The sequence below is a fragment of the Corvus hawaiiensis genome, chromosome 8 (genome assembly GCF_020740725.1).
Source record: "Corvus hawaiiensis isolate bCorHaw1 chromosome 8, bCorHaw1.pri.cur, whole genome shotgun sequence".
Taxonomy (NCBI): Eukaryota; Metazoa; Chordata; class Aves; order Passeriformes; family Corvidae; genus Corvus; species Corvus hawaiiensis.
The window spans coordinates 18,874,663-18,894,441 of record NC_063220.1 but is presented as its reverse complement, the minus strand read 5'-3'; the positions used below and the strand labels follow the sequence as shown (position 1 = coordinate 18,894,441).

At 43.2% G+C, this 19,779-nt stretch overlaps 1 protein-coding gene across 6 annotated transcripts in view; it reads left to right on the top strand.

Moving 5' to 3' along the window:
• The first annotated feature begins 1,468 nt into the window (after positions 1-1,468).
• The window catches only part of ZNF488 (zinc finger protein 488), a 32,004-nt gene continuing 13,693 nt past the window's right edge, over positions 1,469-19,779 (top strand). The window contains exons 1-5 of one of the 6 annotated variants that reach the window (XM_048311904.1): positions 1,845-2,208; positions 3,180-3,241; positions 5,375-5,941; positions 12,906-13,128; positions 18,519-18,747. In XM_048311904.1, coding sequence (XP_048167861.1) covers positions 12,913-13,128; positions 18,519-18,747 — 445 coding nt within the window. In that variant the 5' untranslated portion in view covers positions 1,845-2,208; positions 3,180-3,241; positions 5,375-5,941; positions 12,906-12,912. The other 5 variants (XM_048311906.1, XM_048311903.1, XM_048311908.1 and 2 more) reach the window with 5 other exon arrangements.

Sequence of the window (19,779 nt, the reverse complement as noted above, 5' to 3'; positions counted from 1 at the left end):
AGCCGCTCTTGTGGCTGTCACACACCGGGCAGGCCTGTCAGGTCCCAAGCTGGAGAGAGGTTTGTGTGGGGTCAGCGCTTCTGCCCACAGGAGGGCAGCGGGCAGGCAGCGCGGGCCGGGCCGGTGACCCGGGCGCCCGGGCTCGTTTGATCGGGTCTTGCTCGAAGGAAAATCAGAGCAAACACCAGCGGAGCTGACCTAAAGGTGCGGATCTTAGCCTCCCTGGAGCACAGGTTACCTCAGCGCACTGTCTCACAGTGGTTGAAGCTCCGTAAGGCAGGCGACCACGTCTAATTGTCCCTTCTTACACCGTCTGTTGCTATTTGCATAAAGACTGCAAAAAACATAAACTCTTGAATGAAGAGTTTATGAAGTGCAGTGGGAATTGTCCAGCCCAGTTTCCTGACACCTGCATCCCAAATCGGCAAGTATTTCCCAAGTAGTATTAGGAGATGCCATCGGCACACCCGTTCCTGGGCGGGCGGTGGGATGCAGAGTTTCCAGGGCGGCTGGGCAGCTACCAAACCCCCGCCGCGCTCAACAATGTTGTTCGTTCGGCCCGAGCTGAATTTTAAAAGAGAACAGAAACTCTTGAGTTCATCCTCTGTAATCCCTGTATCACAGAACACAGCGAGAATGGTTCGCTCTCATTATTGGTATAAGATTACTCTTTAATTGCAGCGAAAATCCATCCTTTCAAAAGTATTAAAGGCTTGACGTTTCTTTTCCTGATACAAGCCCTTATTCAGATTACATGGACACTAATCAAATAACCCGGGTTATTTCATTTGTCAACATGTTCATAAAAATTTTCTACCAGGCGTTAAAGGCATTTATATGGAGCGACATCTTTCAAAAGCAATGTCGCTAGTTCAGATTTAGGGTATATTTGATTATGACAAGATGTTTGATGGTTTTATTTTACATACCAGCTGTGCCACAAATCGTTTCATACCTCAAAGTCCTAATTTTTATCCTGCGACTATTTTCTATGAAGCAGTACTTTTCATTTTAAGCGGCTCTTGTCAATACCTGCAGCTCCTAGAGGAGCCTTCTATTCAAAAGTGTTGTCAGATGATCTAAAGGACAAGTGGGAAGGCGACTTTGGAGACTGTTTTGTTTTGTTTATTTCGGAATGCGCGTGTGTGGTTTTTTTCCCCCCCGAACTTTAAAAGAAACTCCTCGGTTTATGGTACGGTTACAAGGGGGAATCCCGTCCACCTTCTGACTCCCCCGCGCTGCGGTCCGCAGCCGCTGCGGAACGGCTTCTGCCTCGGCGAGGGCTCCGGGCCCCCGCGGGCGGGGTGGCGGCGGGTCCCGGGGGAGGGGGACGCCTGGCTGGCGGCGGGGGTCGGGGGCCGGAGCTGCGGTAGGCGTTTCCCGGGGTCTGCTCTGGGCGGGGAGCCGCGGCGGGGGAGGAGGGTGCCGGCGTGCTGGGGCGGTGCGGCGGCGGGGGCTGCGGCGCAGCTCTTGGGGGGCCGGGCGGCCCCGGCGGTGGGGTGAGGTAAGGTGAGGGCTCCGCGGGCACTTGTCCGTAGCGGGATCCTGGGAGAGGGAAGGGGCGCGGCGGGGCCCCCAGCGCCGCAGATCCCCCGTCCGCGGGGAGCGCAGCGGGAGCCCAGGTGAGCGGGGCCGGGACAGAGCGGCCGGGCGGGGGTCTCGGGGCGGCCCCTGCCCCTGCAGAGCGCGGCGAGGCGGCAGCAGCGCCGTCCGTCCCGGCCGCCCGGGCTGCGCTCCCGGAGCCGCGGAGCGCTGCGCTGCCGGGCCAACGCGGGCCGGGCCGGGCCGGGGCCTGCGCGGAGGTCCCCGAGCCGCCCGGGCGCTGCCGCACGGCCGGGAGCTGCCGGGACCGGGGCCGGGCTGTCCCGGGGCCGGGAATGGCCGGGGAGCAGGTGAGGGCACTGAAGTGTCCCTTGCTGACTTGTGCCTAACCCTGGCCTTGCCACCGCCCGCTTCAGTGCGGCAGCGAGGGGCCCCGAGCAGAGTGCCCCGAGCAGCGGGTGCCGAGCCAGGGCTGCCGGGGGCGATGCCGAGGCGGAGGGGGAGGCGGGTCCCTCTCGGCAGCCCCCCGGCAGTAGCCCTTCTCCTCCCTCCCGGCTCCTCTTCTCTCGCCGAGAACTCTCGAGCATCAGTTGTTCTTTTTATTGGTTACAGCTCTCCTCATCCTTCCAACTTCGACAGGTGATCAGAGCATCGTGGCTGTTTTAGGTACCTACTTAGGATCTAACTGCTTTTAAGAAATTGATGAACTTTGTTTGGAATAGCTCACATTGTTATTCTCTGTTTGTGTGTATTCCTTATATCATGGATATCCATGTAGTAGAAATTTCTTACATAAGTTAGGAGCTGTTATTGCCATCAGTTTAAAATGTCACATTGATCTTTGAATGTGCAAACCTTTACATGAAAAGATTTCTATTGGAATTCAGTCCACTGAAAATGTTTGAAGCATTTTAATGACTTTGTTCTGAGATCTGACAGCTGCTAGTTGAAAGAAATGTCAGTAGAAACTTGATGGAAGATAAGATATTTAAATAGTTTTGTATTTTTAGTATAGTTGCTTTTAAATGAGAAGCAGTTGCACTCATGCATGAAATTCAGAATTTAATAATAAATTATGTCTCAGGAGTTTTCCCTTATTTTGGCTTTTAAAAATGCAAAATGTAGCACTTGACAGCTTTTGTTACCATTTCTTAAGTATAACTGGTACTAGAGAGAGGAATAGAGGAATTTCTTTGGGCAATAGGGTGATTAAATTTATGTCTTTTAATGTATAAAACTACACCAAAGCATAAGCTGTTCTTTGAGAATGCAATTCTTTTTTTTTGTTTGTTTGTTTTTTGTATTTAAGCTATACTGTTTTTCCAGTATTTCAAAGCAAAGTAGAGCTGCATTATGGAACTCTATAGAGATATAATTTTATAAAAAAACCCAGTTTTGTAGCCATAGAAATACTAATGTAAAGTCAAAGTATTTAGATGCTGTTAGCTGAACATAATATAACTAGATGAGAAAGTACAAAAATAAATTATGTGTAAGAATTACAGATTGTACCCAAGATCTTACAAAAGAAATTACTTGGCTAAATCCTAGTATTTACAGATGGATATTTCCATGTCTGTAATGTTGTGATTCTGTAAATATAATTTTCACGCAGTGCAGTCTTATCTTACCTGCAGTTGCTATTGACAAACACCAGGTCAAAGAACAAAATATTTTCTTGGAAAACACATTACTTTAGGTAAGACCTCTTTTAATTTACAAAATTGCTTTCAATTAAAAGGTTTCTTGGCTTCATTGTAGTGTAAAATAACTTATTTATGTTGCTTCCCACAATTTCACCTTGCATAGTGTCCTTCAGCTCTGTCACTTGCTCTTATTGGAGTTGACATCATGTAGTAAGTTTAGCACTAATGTAAATAAGATTAGTGTAAGTTAATGCCACTTAGTACTGTTGAAGAAATCTCCAGCATCAGCCATGTGAAAGTAACTGATCCTTGTTTAAAAATGTTTCATTTTAAATACAAATGATGAACATGTGAAATCACAAAAAAATAAACAGGTGTATGTGTGGCTGTATGTATAGTTGTGAATGCATGTATGTGGATATATGCTTTTCTGTCTTTATGTATATGCTTTTCTGTTGGAAAGAAACATTAGAGCAGATATTACTGTTTTTTTAAAGTTGCCAAAATCTATAACAGGACTCTTAAATAGGAGCATACCTTAATATATCTTTAATTTTAACCAGATAATGTAATTTTTTAAAATTTCTGAAAAAGAGTAATCAATGTGAATTGTATGAAGAGAGAAGACAAATATTTGTGACTGTTTTCACAAGTTACACATTTTGTTCCTGTCTGTTTGTGTTTGGTTCAGTCTGTTTGTGCTTGATTCACACTGTTTGTGCTTGGGTCGTGTTTTTGGTTTGCTGTTGTTTCTCTGTTTTCTGTGGTTGCATACAGGCAATGGTGGTTTTGTATGCATGGATGCCTTGGTGAAGGAGCAAATGCACAGATCTATGTGAGAACAAATGTGCTAGCACAAATTGCTGTGGTCAGGGCTGCTGTTTATGTGAATCAAGGATTTTGCTGAAAGTAGGTACACACATCTGTGTGACAAGTAACTTTCTTACACTCTGTGACAGATGAATAGTTGCCTTCTTTATTCCCTCTGTCATGGAATAACATTTGCTTTCTGTTCTGCATGTCCCCTGTAAAATTCAAACTTCCTGTGATATTTTGGGGCATTATGTCAATTGCTGAATGGTGAACAATGCCAGAGCAGCAGGTGCAGAAACCAGACCAAGTCTATGAGGTGACCACCAGCACAGTGCAGGCCTAGAATAGGAAATACTTTGAGCTCTGAACTGAAATATATCCATAGAGTGTATGGCATGTACAGCTGTATAAACAGCTGAAATTATTTATTTGTAACATTTACAGTCTGATAATCCTCAACCCTGGCTGAAGAATTAAAACATGCTCCCTTTATCCTACAGAAGCCCAATTTTTTCCTTTATCCCACAGAAACCCTGTTTTTTAGGTCTTAGGCCTTGAAACCACAGGAGTGAAGTGGTGGATAACCATACTGCTTCATAAAATAGAACATCTGTAAGCCAGTGAAGAGTCAGCCCTTCACACAAAAATAAAGTCTTTGAAAGGCAGTAGACTACGGAGCTGTAGTCATCCCCTCTTCATCCACAGGTGGATTGTCTGATTTATGAAAGACTTGTACAACCCAGTACCATCCAACAGGGTCCATTAGATTAGATGCAGTGCCAGACAGAAGCGTTCATTCTGTCCTTGGGACCAACCCAGCTGGAAAGGAATATTGACATTTTATGCATCATGAAGCCAAATTCCTAGACACAGTCTATTTGAACCGCTGGGATTGCAGAAAATAAATGTATTTCATGCTTTCCAATGGATCCAGCATGGTATTACTGTTGCTCATTGTCCAGTTTGAGATATCAAGAGTTCTCCCAGTGCCTGCGCTGATTTCTTGTATTTGAGCACTGGAAGGGATGGAACAGAGACCTCAGTGGCCCTGTTGTTTGTGTCCTGCCAGACTGAAAACCTCCAGCTAAATCAAGGAAGGCTTCATGTGCAACTGTGCAGATACTGTTGCATCACGCATGCCAACAAGAGAGTATTAACCAGGCTTTCCAGCTGTGTGGGATAGCCCATTCCTTTCCTACCTACCACATTTTTTGCCATGGAAGAGAGTGGAGGTAGAAATAGGGGTTCAATGTGGAAATTCTGAAAACCATAGGGAAGTTTGGTGCTGAGTTGCCATTTGAGAGCCAGTGGGGTGAGAGTACGTGACTCTGCTGGGACTTCTTCAAATCTCAGTTTTTTTCTCATCAAACTAGATGTGATGCTCAGTCTCAGGCATTTTGTTCCTGGACATCAGGTGAAGACGCAAGGTAATTGCATCCTTGTGGTGGTCTTGGAGACGTGACTTAATCTTCACCTGCTTTGGAGAGGGAGGTCTGCGTGTCTGTGTGGCAGCTACCATGCGTCAGGAGAGAGGCCACTTCAACTTTCCCTAGTCTCAGAGAAAATAAGAAGAAACCTGAAAGCTTTTCTTTTAATTTCCACTTCCAAATGGTTCCTGTATGTCACAAGACTTGTTTAAAGCAAATGTGGAGCATGAGGTATTTGTTCATTTCCAAGCAGGGATTTTAGTTCTGTCTTCTTCATTATTCCCACTGAAGTTTGAGAGATTGTTCATAATAAAAAGATTTGGCAGTTTCATGATTCACTAGGCTGGGTATCCAGCCAAGATATAATGATGGTTCATCAAAAGCTGTCAGCTTACATTGCATGTACTGGGGATTTCAGATGATGGAAGACAATCTGAAGACCACAGAGCCTTAAAATAGTAAGAATTGGAGAAGTGCTCCCTGAAGATGTCATGATGATACAATAAAAAAGTGGTAAGCACCCCATAAGCTTGGAGGTCTCTAATTCACAATAAAACCTCTATAAGGGCCCAGTTTCTGAAAGCTCAGAACAGACACTATGCTCCTCACCCCGAGCTGCCTCCTGATCATTCCAGAGGATGCTAGACAGTGAGTTTCCTTACTTCTAGTCATTATTTTTAGGGACTTGACAGGTCAGAGTTGTGCAGCTGCTGTACAGAAAAGTATGATGAAAGCTGGGGAAGCCTAGAATGCTGAGGGAAGACTATTTGCATGCATCAGGCTAGTTCAGTCCCAGTTTTACTTCACTCTTTAGATTCAGTTCATCTCTGCAGCCAGCAAAATCCTCCTTGATGCATAGTTGTATTTTCTTCTGCTTCTTCCCAGATGCCTAGCTCAGGTAAGCAAGTCAGGCAAGCATGACTGAATCATGCCAGGAGAACAGGGGATATGTCAGATGAGCAGTACATCAATTGAGAAGAACTGAGAAGAGAGGTACTCAAAATATGCCCCAGCTGTAGCCCTGCAAAGTAGCTGTAGCAAAAAAAAAAAGTAAAATATTCCAGTCTCCCCAGGTTTTATTGTCATTCTCTCATTTATTTTATCAGTGCTGATTGGGCTGTTCTTAATGCATGGATGGGATGTGGCTCTCTGGCAGGAAAGAGACCTCTTTGGATCAGCTGCCCTCTTGCTTCTCTGCAGAATCACTTCTGGGATCCAAATTTGTGACCAGTAAAAATGGGAAGATGAAAGAGCATAGTCAAAGCTCAGAAATTCAGGGTGTATTGTCTTATGCCCGTCTCAAAGATGGACAGGTTGCTAAATGTGAGACTCAGAAATGAGTGACATATGAGTAGTTTCTGTTAAAACCCAAAGAAATTCTTTCCTTTCCAAGGTAACCCAAGACCTTGGCATACTCTGCTAGGGGTATAATGTCTGTCTGAGGGGTAGCAAACCCCCAGATGGCTTTGTTCATCCCAGACACGCTGTGAATGGCAGCACATAGCTATATCTCCAAGTGGTTTTGTACAGTTTTCTTCACGTGTGCGGGATTTTCAGCAGTGAAGGTGCAAAGAAACCACTTCATGCTCAAAAAGACCTGACCTGCACCCAAGCTGAGCACATAAGCTGTCTTGCAGTAGCAGTAAGCTAAAAGAAATTACTTGTTTAGACTTTTCATGGTGTTAAAGGGCTTCTCAGCTTGTAATTGAATTTAGGAAATGGGTTCTAGTTTTGGTATTTATTTCGTGGGTTCTGGATTTACTTATTTTTTAAAACAAGAATTCTCCTTTTTTTTTCATTTTCTACCAGTTTCCTTCTGTTTTAGTTTTGAGTTTTCTCCTTTGCAGTTTGCAACTTAAATAAAGGGAGAAGAAAAACTGGCACAGAAGCAAACCAATTGTATAAAACCCAAGAGTAGATTTTCTCACTTTTCTATCTTGTATTCCCTTGAAATTTCCTTCATGTGTTAAGAATCCTCAGTTCCTTATAACAACAGAAAATAATAAATGCTGCAGACAGAACCACTCTGTCTGCATCAGCTCAATTCCTTTATTATCTGTAGTTTATTGTGCATGACACTGCACGTCTGATCGTGGATTCATCGGACCGAAAGACCTGCTATTGAAATCAAAGGCAGTTTTGGCAACGGCCACAGGACTGCACTGGCACAAAGTCACAGGTTATATGCTTCAGGGAAAATGCCATCACACTTTGGAGCAGAAAGGAGTAAGTTAAAAGGTGAAGGAAATGATGGCTCCGGTATTTAATATTTCTGGGTTGCTTTTTTTTTTCTTTCAGTTTGGTTGACATGGGAAATGCAGAGCTACAGTGTTTACATTAACTCCTGCTCTGAAGAAAGTCTGGAGTAGACATAAAAATAGTTGGAAAGACTGTGGGATGATGCTTTCCAGGATCAAATACTTTCAATTATTTTTATGAGTAACTTCTGTGTCATTTTTTTTCCACCTAAGGTAATTGCTTTGAAAGTGATATAACTATATGCAAATTAATCTACAGTTAAAATGGAAGTAAAGGTGAAATAGAAGAAGCTATTGACATTTAAAAAAAATAAAATTAATTTTAGAGAAACAGTTTTTATTATCTGCTTCTGGTTTTGATTATGAAGAGCTGAACTAGTTAAATAAGTTCTGGCTGAAAACGTTCCCCTCTTGCAAATGTGATTAATTTGTTTCCTTCACACTTGCATGGTTGGTCATAATATTAAGCAGCGCTACCAGTGCCTTTATGGCCACTAAGAAGCTCCAAATGGTGCCACAGTTCAGTGTGGTTACCATGGCAAGGAGAATCGGGTCAAGTCCTCTGAAAACAGGATGCAGGGGAGTCCTTCCTCAAATTGGTCTTTCAGCATTTGGGAATTTCCAGACATTTCTTAGAAGAGCTTGCAGTGACATCTGAAGGCCATGCAGTAGGAAATCAGGGATCTGAAACTTCCTTTCTTTTCCTCTCTGGAAACATGAGATGCAGGAGCGATGTAAACATTTTTCAGGAAGGCAGAAGTTGTAAGCCTCATTAGTTAATGGGATGCTATACAAATGCTAGGAAATGGGGAGAGACTGGGAGAAGGCCATCTGCAGAGTTCCAGCTTGGAAGAACACTCAGGAAACCAAAAGTTAACTGGCAATTTGTGTGCTGCTCTGGAGGCAAGCAGGCTGGGAGCATTTGCTGTGAGCACCATCTATTTCATGCGCTTTTTAATGGAACATCCACAATTGCATAATCCATAGGGAGTTGCCTGCCCATAGGTCCTTGTTCTTTGACAGATCTGTCACACTTCTCAGAGATCAAGATGCAAAATCCATCACTCAGGGACATGGTATATGTGTATCAGATACTCTCTGGGGGATGAAGAGTCCATTAAATAGCAAGTCCCTAAACTCATCCATATGAAGAATTCACATCTGTGACAGATAGAATATGGAGACTACATCTAACAGGTGATTTGAGTCTAATGTGCTACTAAAGCACTATAAATATTCATTTTATTTCAGCCTCTCGGAGATGTCTGTGGGTGATCCCAGAGGGATAGGAACTGCTTATGCAGAACCTGAGTGAGAATAGAAAGATCATGTTGTATGAGGGGGATCATGTCTCTGAAAAGCAAGGGCACTTCCAGCATTGGCAGTTTGAGGCAAGCATATCATTGCCTGCACGATACAGAGCTGAAGATATGACCTTCACAATGAAGCTTATGGTAGACTTCTGAGAGTGAATGGAGTCTTATGTGCAACAGCTAGGGAACCTGTGAGAAATGAAGGCACAGCAGATTTATTGCTCCTTAAAGGAGGTAGCAAAAATGTGGAAATCAATGGCATTAAGACAAGAGTAATCAGCTGGGGGAAGTAATGGGGAATTCTCTGTTATGAGAATTTTCTCTCTTCACTCACAGGGAAGAATGTGAGCAATTCACCTACTTCAGCCTGTCAAATTAAAATGCCAGGCATTCTAGTATACCTTCTCCATTTCTCATTATGACTCCATTTGTAGGTTCTTAGTGAATTTCTTTTGACTTTGAAGACTGTTGGCAAAGATGTGAGATTTGCATTGAAACCAGATTTTATAATTAGATGAGAGCTCAGGTACTGGATTCATGGTTTGGTGTAGAATTCTCATTCAGGCTCAAGTGTGAAGTTCCTGAAAACTTAAAGGAAGTTTTATCAAAAAAACTCTTAAGCATCATGGCTGTGGCTGAAGTTTTGGCTTTAGATTATAACCAGATGAAAAACATGTAGAGGTGCAAGCTTACATCCAAATTGAGGGGTATTTCAGATTTATATTCTGGCCTACATGCCCATGTTCTTTTTTTTTTTTTCTAGCTCATTTTCACTGTCTGTTTTGAGTGCTGTGGGTGGTGCTGCTGTATTTCAGCATTTCTGAGATCTCTGGTGGTGGTTTCAAGGTATGAGTTTGCGTGGACTGTTACACAGCCACCTTCTGCACTGGCAGGTGCCACAGTGTGGTCACACTCCTGCTGACCCTGTCTGAGAATCCAGCAGATGCCCTCTGGCAGCAGTTGGACCTGACCTTGCACACAGCCATTCCTCAGCTGTCTCTGGGTTTGCCATGAGTGGAGGCAGGACTGACAAAAGCAGAGCTGTCTAGGGCCCTGGGCAACATCATGCCCATACTTTGTTGAGATTTACTTCTGTAAAGTGTCAGTGAGTATTTGACTGGACTTACTGGGGGAAGAGCACTACGTGGATTTAGGCTTGGGATGATGCTAAACTTCCCTGAGCTTTGCTGAAAAGGCACCTCTGTGTGCATTTTCCAGACACCACTATCCTCAAAGTAAAATCTGTGTTAGTAAACTTTCTTTAGCAGTGCCACACAGCCTGATAAATTTCTTCAACAGCAACAGCCATTGAAAAGTCACTTTGAAAAGTAATTTTAAAAAGTCTGCAATGTAAAAATGAATTACCTAGGTTGTCTGTGGGTACCCTCTTTCATGCTACAGCTGCTGGCTTGCACAATCCAGCCATAATATTACAGTGATGCCTTTGTAGATACCTCCTCTTCACCTCTTACTCCTGTTGTCCATGGTACTTTTACCTCCCTTCAGCTCATCTGTTTCATTTCCTTTGCTCCACCACAGAGCTGAGAAAGTAAATCAGTTTAATTTTTTTCTCTCAAGTCATGTCTCAAGCTTCAATCTTTACTTTTGAGGAAGTCAGTATTTCAGTTCTCCGTGGTAAGGGTGGCAGGTACCAGAGAACCCCCTATCACTCCTCACCTGTGCAGGAGGCAGGACTTGTTCCAGTACTGCCCTGGATGAATCTGCACTTCGGAATGGAGACCCCTGAGCACGGGCATGTTGGAAAACCCACAGGATGCAGCACATCCCTTTGCAGAGGTAGCAGCTCGTTTTGAAAACAGTACAGTCATATTTGCTTGTTGTTATCCCTCAGCTGATGAACTTGGCTCAATAACAGAAGCTGAAATCTTGTGGATGCAGAGGGAAGAGCTTTCTCATGCTATTTGGAGACTGTAGAAAAAGATTCACACTTTTTCTTCTAATGGTGTTGCAGAGTATCCCCACTCTCCACTCTAAGTACCAGCAGCACAGCTTCAGCCAACACTGTAGATTTAAATTACTCTCCCTACCTGACATAACCCTGACCAGACCCTATCAAACCCAGTACCTGTGGAGGCACCTAACCTCCTGTTTGAGCAGAAGGTGGCAGGGAGAATGACCCTCTCCTGAGAGAAAGGATTCCTGCCTGACAGGGTGCTCAGAGGCTGCAGCGATTCAACACACCGACAGCACCAGGGGCTGGGGGATGTCCTGCTTCACTTTGTCGTGGGACACTGTGTTATGCTGAGATGTGACACTAGATGGTGCATTCGCCAAATGATTGGAAAAGAGGGCTCTTCCCAGTGTCGAAACCTTTTGGCTCAAGGCTGATGGTAACTGTCCCATCTGCTGTGTAATCACAGTGCATCCTTTTCACAAATTTTCACAAAAGTGACCCTTCTGTGCAAGAGTTGAGTTCTGTGCTTCCACAGCTGCCAGGGTGGCATTTTGAGACTTTGGCACTTATGCATGTAGGTTTGGGGGATTTTTTGTCTGATCACAGATTAAGTTAACAAGTCACTTAGAAACAAGCAAACTTTTTTGTCATACTGGGTTTTAGGGATGCTTAAGTTTGGATAGAGGAGGTATATTATCCCACTCTTTGCCTTGGTTGTGTGGTTTAGGCCTTCATCCTTCCGATGATTACTACATACTGAATGTATGACCATGTATTTTAATATTTTTAGGGTAGGGTCTTAGACCTTGCCTACAAGGAATAAATTATACTGAATTAACTACACTGGTTTAGAAATTGATTTAGTTAAATCAGTACAACTCTCCTGAGCACTTTATACCACTTCAATTTAAGTCATAAGTCAGTGAGTAACAAATCAATTCTGTTGGCAGAGAGTGAGAAAGATTAGACTAGATCTTCAGCCCTTCTATCTCAGTATTTATTAGGCTAAGGCCTCTTCAGGGCTTGTTGCTGTTCTCTTTAATTTTTTCTGCCTAATGGACCTGATCCAGCTCTTGATGGCGTAAATGAGGGGTTTTCCATGACCTCCAGCTGGGAGCTGGAGATGGCTATATCTTTATTAGAAGCCTAGAGAGGCTTAGAATGACAAATAACTCAAGCCTGTCTCCTCACTGCATACTGAGTTCTCAGATTGTGGCTCATATTGCAGAAGTTGCCTCTGCAATGACAAATATATTATTCTACATTCAGGGCAGAAAAATTCATCCTCTAAAGACAGCAATCTCTACTAACATTGTGCTAGGAGTATCACTATGCAAAGAGTCATAATCTGATTTGATTTTCTCAACAACAGCTGATAACATATATTTAAGGCAGGCTGAAAATAATTCTTTTCAGGAATTGCCTCAAATGTTGTGCATTCTGGTTGGGTAGACTCAGGACTCAGATTATTCCTGGTTTTGTAGCAGCTTAACCAGAATCTAGACTGATGTTGCACTTAAGTGAAAAAAGCACAGCTTTTCCAAAATGCGCTTCAAAAAGTCTTGCTTTTTTTTGTTGCTGTTCTCTTTCTCTACCTTTGTTCACACTTCTACAAACTACTACTAGTAAGAAGGATATCTGAGAATATGTTTAACAAGAATATGCTGAGTTCTACTCACTGCAAATTTTGCTTATTGTTCCCCAAGCTTCTTACTCCTGTCTGTAGAGAGCAGCAGTTGAACTCTTGGACTGTCTGCCTTTTCCTGGAAGAGTAATTCACTTGTTTACAAACCTGAGATTTTGATTTAGTGCAAAGTAATCTTTCTCTTTCTGAACTGGATGTTAATAAAGCTGTAAACTCTGTAACAAGCAATGTTCTGTCATACTCTTAAAATTCACCTACAGCTCCTGGAAGTCTTTGTATTTCAAGTAGTGATGCCACCTTCCACTTCTATCTCTATGCCAAATGTGATTTCTTGTGTTTTTTACAGGTTTATAATGGAACTTACATCTTTGCCTAAATTCCTTTGGACAAGTGACAACAAGCTTCTGCATCACCATTTTCCGGACATACTGGCTACTGTTCATACCACACAAGACATCCCTGAAGAAGTTGTTTTTGGACCATGCATGCTCCAGAACACCCTGCTGGACACTGTGGCTTTCATTGCTCTCAAGTGTTCCGATAGACGGACCATCCACTATGTATTTAAGGTATGAGATAACAATGTTTAATGTTCCACCTATCAAAAAGAGTTACACCACCCCTGAGAAGGTAACTTTGCAACAGGTAGGTTCTTGTTTTGTTCAGCACAAGTAACAGCTCCTTCAAAGAGAAGTAGCCAGTGCCTTTCTAATTTATGAGCTGCAGACTGGAAGGACCTAAGGAAAATTGTTTCCTTTGCAGGAAAAATACAAAGTCCTACTTCTATGCTGGCGATTGATGGCCTGCTTCAGATCTGATGTGGAATAGAAGGAAAGAGGGACAAATAGTTTAGTAACAGCTAGCTCAGGTTTTGTCAGGACAAAGGAGGTTTACCTGGAGGTATCACAGCCCTGTGAGAACAGAGGGGGAACACTTTGGCATTGCACTGATTCATGCAGGTGGTACATTCATAGCATGTATTTACAGATCTGGGCAACTGCTAACCCAGTGTGCTCAGTTATCCTTTAAAGTGAAACCACAATGGCAGTCAGGCAACTAGTCCACACAATCTTTGGGCAGCCACAACTTAACTGCTATTAGGACATGGACCTCCTCAAGTTACCTTAGATAGGTATGTCTGTGTTACAGCTACACTTTTCAAACACTCTTCAACCCCAGGATTGTGATGGAGTGTTAACTCTCTGGCTCTAATTCCCCAAATTTTTTTGTTCCATAGCCACTGTTTATCATGCTGTCCTCTTACCCTGGATTTCTGGGTCTTAGAGTACTTTTCAGTCACCACTGGTCTAGATGAAGACAGAGAGGTGTTTTACAGTGTGAAGAAAGCAAATTTCCCACATTCTATGGCTTGGATGGATCTGGGAGAGATCCAGGTTCGCCTAAGATTTCTGTGCTTCAGAGGAGAGAAATCCCAGGGCATATGTGTAATATGGAAGTGTAGTGGTTTGGTTCTAAATATCCATTACCTACTTATTTTGCTTCTGTGAGATAAGAATTAGGAGAAAACAAAGCAGGCACAAAACTTAAAAGAATATAAAGAAGTTTATTAACAGAACTAAAAGAAAAAAAGTAAGAGTCAGACTAAACCTTCAGAACACTTCTCTTTCCCCCACCTTTCTCCCTTCTCCAACTGACAGTGTAAAAAGACAACCCTTGAGATTTTCAGTCAGTTTACCACCTCTATAATAATATCAGTTCACTTAGGGAGAGGAGTCTCCCTTGCTCATGCTGTGGAGACATCTCCACAACAAACAGTTCTCTCATGGCTTCAGTGTCACAACGAGACAGCTGCCTGGCTTGGTGCTCTGCTCTCTCGTCTTACAGCTTTCCCACAACTGTTTTCGAGGGTTCAATCTTGAGCTAATGGGGTACCATTTTAAGGTTGAGCTGTTCAGAAACAAAGGTTCTCTTCACCCATCTCTGGGAGCATCTTCATTTCTAGGAACAGAGGTCTTCTTCTTCCCTGGGAACAAGGGTCTTCATCACTTTCATCTCTCTCTGTTCAAGCTTCTCACCAGATCACAGCTACTTCAACATTTGCTTATTTCAGCACAGGTGCCTTTGCTCATGGTTGTGGTTTGAACGCTCCACCCCCCACGCTTTCATGAAATTACAATGGGTACTCTGATGTATCACAGTCCATCACCACCATAGCTTTACAACAGAATTTCACCTTCTAAGCTTGGAGCATCTCCTCCTCCTCCTCTCTCGGGGTTTCAGCTCTTCCTTCTTCACTGACTTTAGTGTCTTTATGGTGTTTTCTTCACGTGCCTTCACCTTTCCTTTAACTTGGGAGAGGATTGATGTCTGCAGGCTTCATCTGTTCTGGATCATCTCTTACAGCACTAAGAGAGTTGATGTCACCTGGGCCTTGCAGCTGGAATTCGCCTTTTGCTCTTGGTCACCTAATTTCTGCCGGGTGGCGACTGGAGCTCGTTTCAGTGTAGTGTTTGATTTCAGCAGCCGCACTGGGTGAGGGCTGGCCTGGCCCGGCGGTGCCGCGGGGCCGCCTGCACGGAGCAGGGCCGTGGATGGAACAGGGCTCCGAGGCTCCAGGGTGGCTGTCTCCCGGCCGGCCCGGCCGGCACTGAGGGGCTGTGCCGGGTGTCCAGCGAGCAGAAGCGGCTGAGATCTCAGCCAAGCCGCACCGTGGCTGACCTGGCCGGACCACCCCGAGCAGGGCCCGGCCCGGCCCCGCTGGGCCGCGCAGGCCCCAGTTCCCTGTCCAAAAGCCAGAAACAAGAGAGCTTTCCTGGGGTTTGTTCATTCTTAAATGTGGATCACAGAGGCGTGTCAAGCTTCTTAAGTGGCTTAAAAAGGTTGCCAATATTCAAACTAGCCAGTTGTGGTTCTATTGGGTCTGGAGGAAGCTGTAAGCACCTGTTAGCAAGAGAATCACTTCCGTGACTGATGGAGCTCTCTTTAACTAAATACCCAAACTATGCTAAACCATGACAGTTTTTGGGAGATAACCTGTTCGACACTTGTTTTAAACAAATTAAGAAAGAGAAGAAGAGGCTTTAAGGTTTATATGACTGATTTGAGTCTCTGGCACAAGTTTGCTTTCTTGGACAGTGTTGTTAGTACTCCAGGAGACTGACATACTCTTTGGAGAGAGACCTGTCCTGAAATGAGGCTTTATTTTTGGAATATTTCTGTATTTCTCCTGAGAGTTTTGAATTACTGTAGAGATAGCCTCAAAGGTTTTCTACATTGGAAGAGCCCTCTAGAGGGATGGCTTTAGTGTTTTTCTACACTTGAGCTAAGTAATTGCTATGCAGCAATGAAATTGGATGCCTGAGTTGGCTCAGATCTCTGTCTTTTGGCAGTAAATACATGAAATTCTGTGCAAGTAGCTGTTTCAGATGCAATCGGTAGTCCCATATCCTGTTAACTACTCATAATTAAAAGTAAACCCTCCAGAAATCAGGAACTACCATTAAGCTTCTAACTCTGTGTAGTAATTAATTAAAAATGCAATAATGATATTATGTTGTAATCATGGCACTGAAGTGCATAACAAGAAATGAGTTTTGCTATGCTGGCTATAGTACAAACAGAATACACACAGGAGTAGTTTAGCAAGGTGGATTCATTGCAACTGAGGTTTCTGTTCATCACAGCTCATCAGCACTCCTGCAAGACTTTGGGGAATATTATTTCTAACAAGGGTTTCATCATCTTGGGCTTTTTTGTTTAGACCAAAGGGGGACTCTGTCATTTTTTTTTTTCCCCTCATTTTCTTGGAGACCTTAAATTGAGCTCCTGGGCCCAATTTGTACCCTTGGGCAAAGAAGAACCCTTGGCAGCCATTGGCACAGGTTCTTTCCAGCTGAGCTCCTCTGCCCCTTACAGCTTCTTTGGAGTTTCAAGAAAGAGCCTTATTTTCTCTCTTCTCCTCCAGCATCCCCCAAGGGAGCCACGTGGCCTCCATAGCCCAGCTGTGACAGATGTTGGGCTGTGAAGCCCTTACCTCATATATGGGTGCAAAGGATCCATCTGAGGGATTGACATCTCCAGGAGAGGGTGGATTTTCTGGGTTTATAGTGTCTCTAAACACATGAAAAAACTAGAGCTGGTTCATGCTGCTAGTTGGCAGCACCTAGATCTTATCTTATGTCTGGTACTCCTGCTCACCTACTTTAAGCTCACTGAGCTCTTTCCCTGGAGTCCTGGCTCCTGGCAGAGCTGTGCTCCCTTTGACTTTGCTTAGAGCACTGAGTGGCTGCTCAGTATTTTTGAAACACAGTAAGTAAAATATGACAGCCTCTGTCATAGCTGTTAGTTACAGCCACTGTGTGTGGGTGGCTGTTCTTGTGTCGCTGTCAGACACTTGTATTTCTCAATCATTGTTAATTACCATGGCATTTAGAGAGAACCAGTTACAGGGCATGCTAATTTATTTTCTCTCTTGCATTAATTAACTTCTATGCTAATGGTCTCTTAATGCTTCATTCTTGTATCCAAGCTACTAATGTGATCAAACTTTTTATGGTAGGTAATAGTCAGTTAAAACCAGAGAAATAATTAGCCAAAATATTGTTTCTGGTACCAAACACCAATGAATGGCTGCCCTGCAATTAGTGGAAAACAAAGAGCTATACATTGCTTGGGGTGAAATTTAGATCATACTTGTCATTAGACATTTCTCATTTTCAAACTTCTTCCTTTCTAAACAGTGACTTAGTGCTTCAAAAATTAGTTGAGGCTTTTTATGAGTATAAATGTTGCCCTTGATGGCCCTGTGTTTCAGCCTTCAAGCTATGAAAATCTTCCCCATCTTTCAAATATTGCAGAGGACACAGGTCTGCTGTGGTAAACACCAAGGAAAAACCTATGAAGAAATAAATCATTCCCTATTCAGTGTAAGAAAGTAACTAAGATTGGAGTCACACACTGAACGAGAAATACAAAGCCAAATGTTTTGTACTTATATTATTTCATGGTCAACCTGACCAAATGACTCAGAAGTCCTGTGGAGTAAAAATTATATGTGATTTAGGACAATGCTGTAATGTACACACAGAACAGAAATTTAATTTGAGCAATAGATTTAATATTATTTTTTTAACTTCTTAGTGCCTGACCTTACAACCTGAGAAATGTCTTTTAACTCAATTTTTTTTTGGTATTTCTGAACGCACACAAATCAACCCCTTGCAACTCTCAGAAATTATTTAACAAAAAATATACCTTAAAATGAATTTAATTAATCTAGTGAAGGTAAAAAAAAGGAATACATAATTTTATTTCTGAAAAAGGAAAGAGATCATATAAGTGCTTCTTAGTTGTAGATATTAAAATCTGTATTTTATGTAATCTAGCCAAACAGATATGCAAATATCTACTTGGGATATGGAATCAAATATCCATGATTTTTCTTAAACCTCCTGATCCATATCCTCTTACATCAGTGAAAAACTCCACATGCAACTGTCCTGAGTGTATGTTCATTTTCACACTGCACTGGTCCAGGGGTCTGCACATCTCTCACCCCCCAAGTGACAGCACTCGCACATCTCCTGACTCATATCCCATTTTCCCACGGGATTGAGACCCCTTCTTAGAGAGGATGACACCTCCTGTACCTCTGTGATCCACACCCGACACAGTCCCATGGGATGGTCTGCAAAGGACAGGGCTAGAGACTGACCAACATACCAGGCCTGGCATTGCCATGGGAAGTTAGCCATGAGCATTGGTGTTTCCTCCTCCCTCCCATGCAGCTGTATTCCCAGAGCTCTCAGCCCTCACACCAGGGCAGCCTTCTCTCTATGATGCCTTTGGATTTGGTGACACTGGCAGATGTGTTGGGCTCACAGCTTTGTCATATGTGCTCAGTGTGAGGCAGAAAACAGGCTTTGTTCTTGGATTGGATGAAAATCTTGCTTTGGGCCTCAAGACCTGTAACTTGCCTTCTTTGTGTCCTGTCTCACAGGTAGATGTTACATCTGTGTACAGTCCCACAGGACTGCCTTGGATGAGACTTGTACAAGCAGCTGCCAATAGCAAGGAGCAGAACTTGGAAGCTTACTTAGAAAACAGTCAGTTATACTATCGCTCCACCAGGAAAATCAATAAAAATGAGGAACTGCTTGTCTGGTATGATGAGGAGCTTTCCAGCCTCTTGGGTTTCAATGAGATAAAAGCTCAGAGTCCCCAGAATGGTAAGTACCAAATTGCTGGCTGCAGGGGTCACTGAGGACAGAAGTGAGTCCTCATCTTCCTTAGTATGTGCTTGTCTTGTAATACAAACCCTGTCTAAATCCTTAGCTGGTCAGCTAAGAGAAAAGACCTTTTGCTTTGGGGTTTGAGCTGGAGGCACAGAGTAAGAAGCAATTTGCAGTTCTTAATGCCATTCTCATTGCTACTTCCTAGCAGAGGATGGTGCACTAGGGATTCATGCTGAAATTTTTGAGCTATGCAATGGAAATCTATGCATTTGGATAACTCAGAATCCTAAAAGTCTAAAGTATCAGTTGGAAATAGGCCTTTTTTAGCTCATTGAGAAATGAGGTATAGGCTAGTGTTCAGCTTTAATCTTGTAAATGAGCAGGGCTTTAAAAATACATAAACCTAACAGCACTGCATACAGCATAGCCTGCCTATTTAGTGTGGGACACAGTGGAAATGAGGAAAAGGGCAAGCTTTCATTTCTGAAATGTTGCTGGAAATTCATTGCTCCAAAAGAAATTGACCTGGAAGTTGTTACAAAACTAAAAATCCAGGTTACAGAGACACCAAGCAAGTCAGTCAGGTCCATGCCAAGTCTGACTCCAGCTGTCATTTGCTCCAAACCTCATCTAGTTAGACTGGAACAGAACCATTTCTACATTCCCTTTAGTTGATTCAAACAAAGCTTGTATAGATTGGTTGGTAAAGGTGTAGGTTGGTAAAGATATGAGTTAGCAAATTTACGTGGTAATGTGCTTGTCTGTAAGTTAGTATTAAATTAATACAGACACATTCATAGCAGGAACCAACTAAATAATTCCAGCTGGTTTCAGTGCATTCTGTTAGTTTCTGTGTAGACGCACACTGCCAGGCCTTTGGATTTACCAGGAAAGGGTGTTGCTTGCACAAGAGACACTATATCTACACTCAAGACTTTAATCTCACAGGTATAATGTTCCACCCATTTCAGCAGCCTTATTTTCTTATAAAAAGTTCAGCTTCTGTAGTTTGTAAAGTGATCTAAG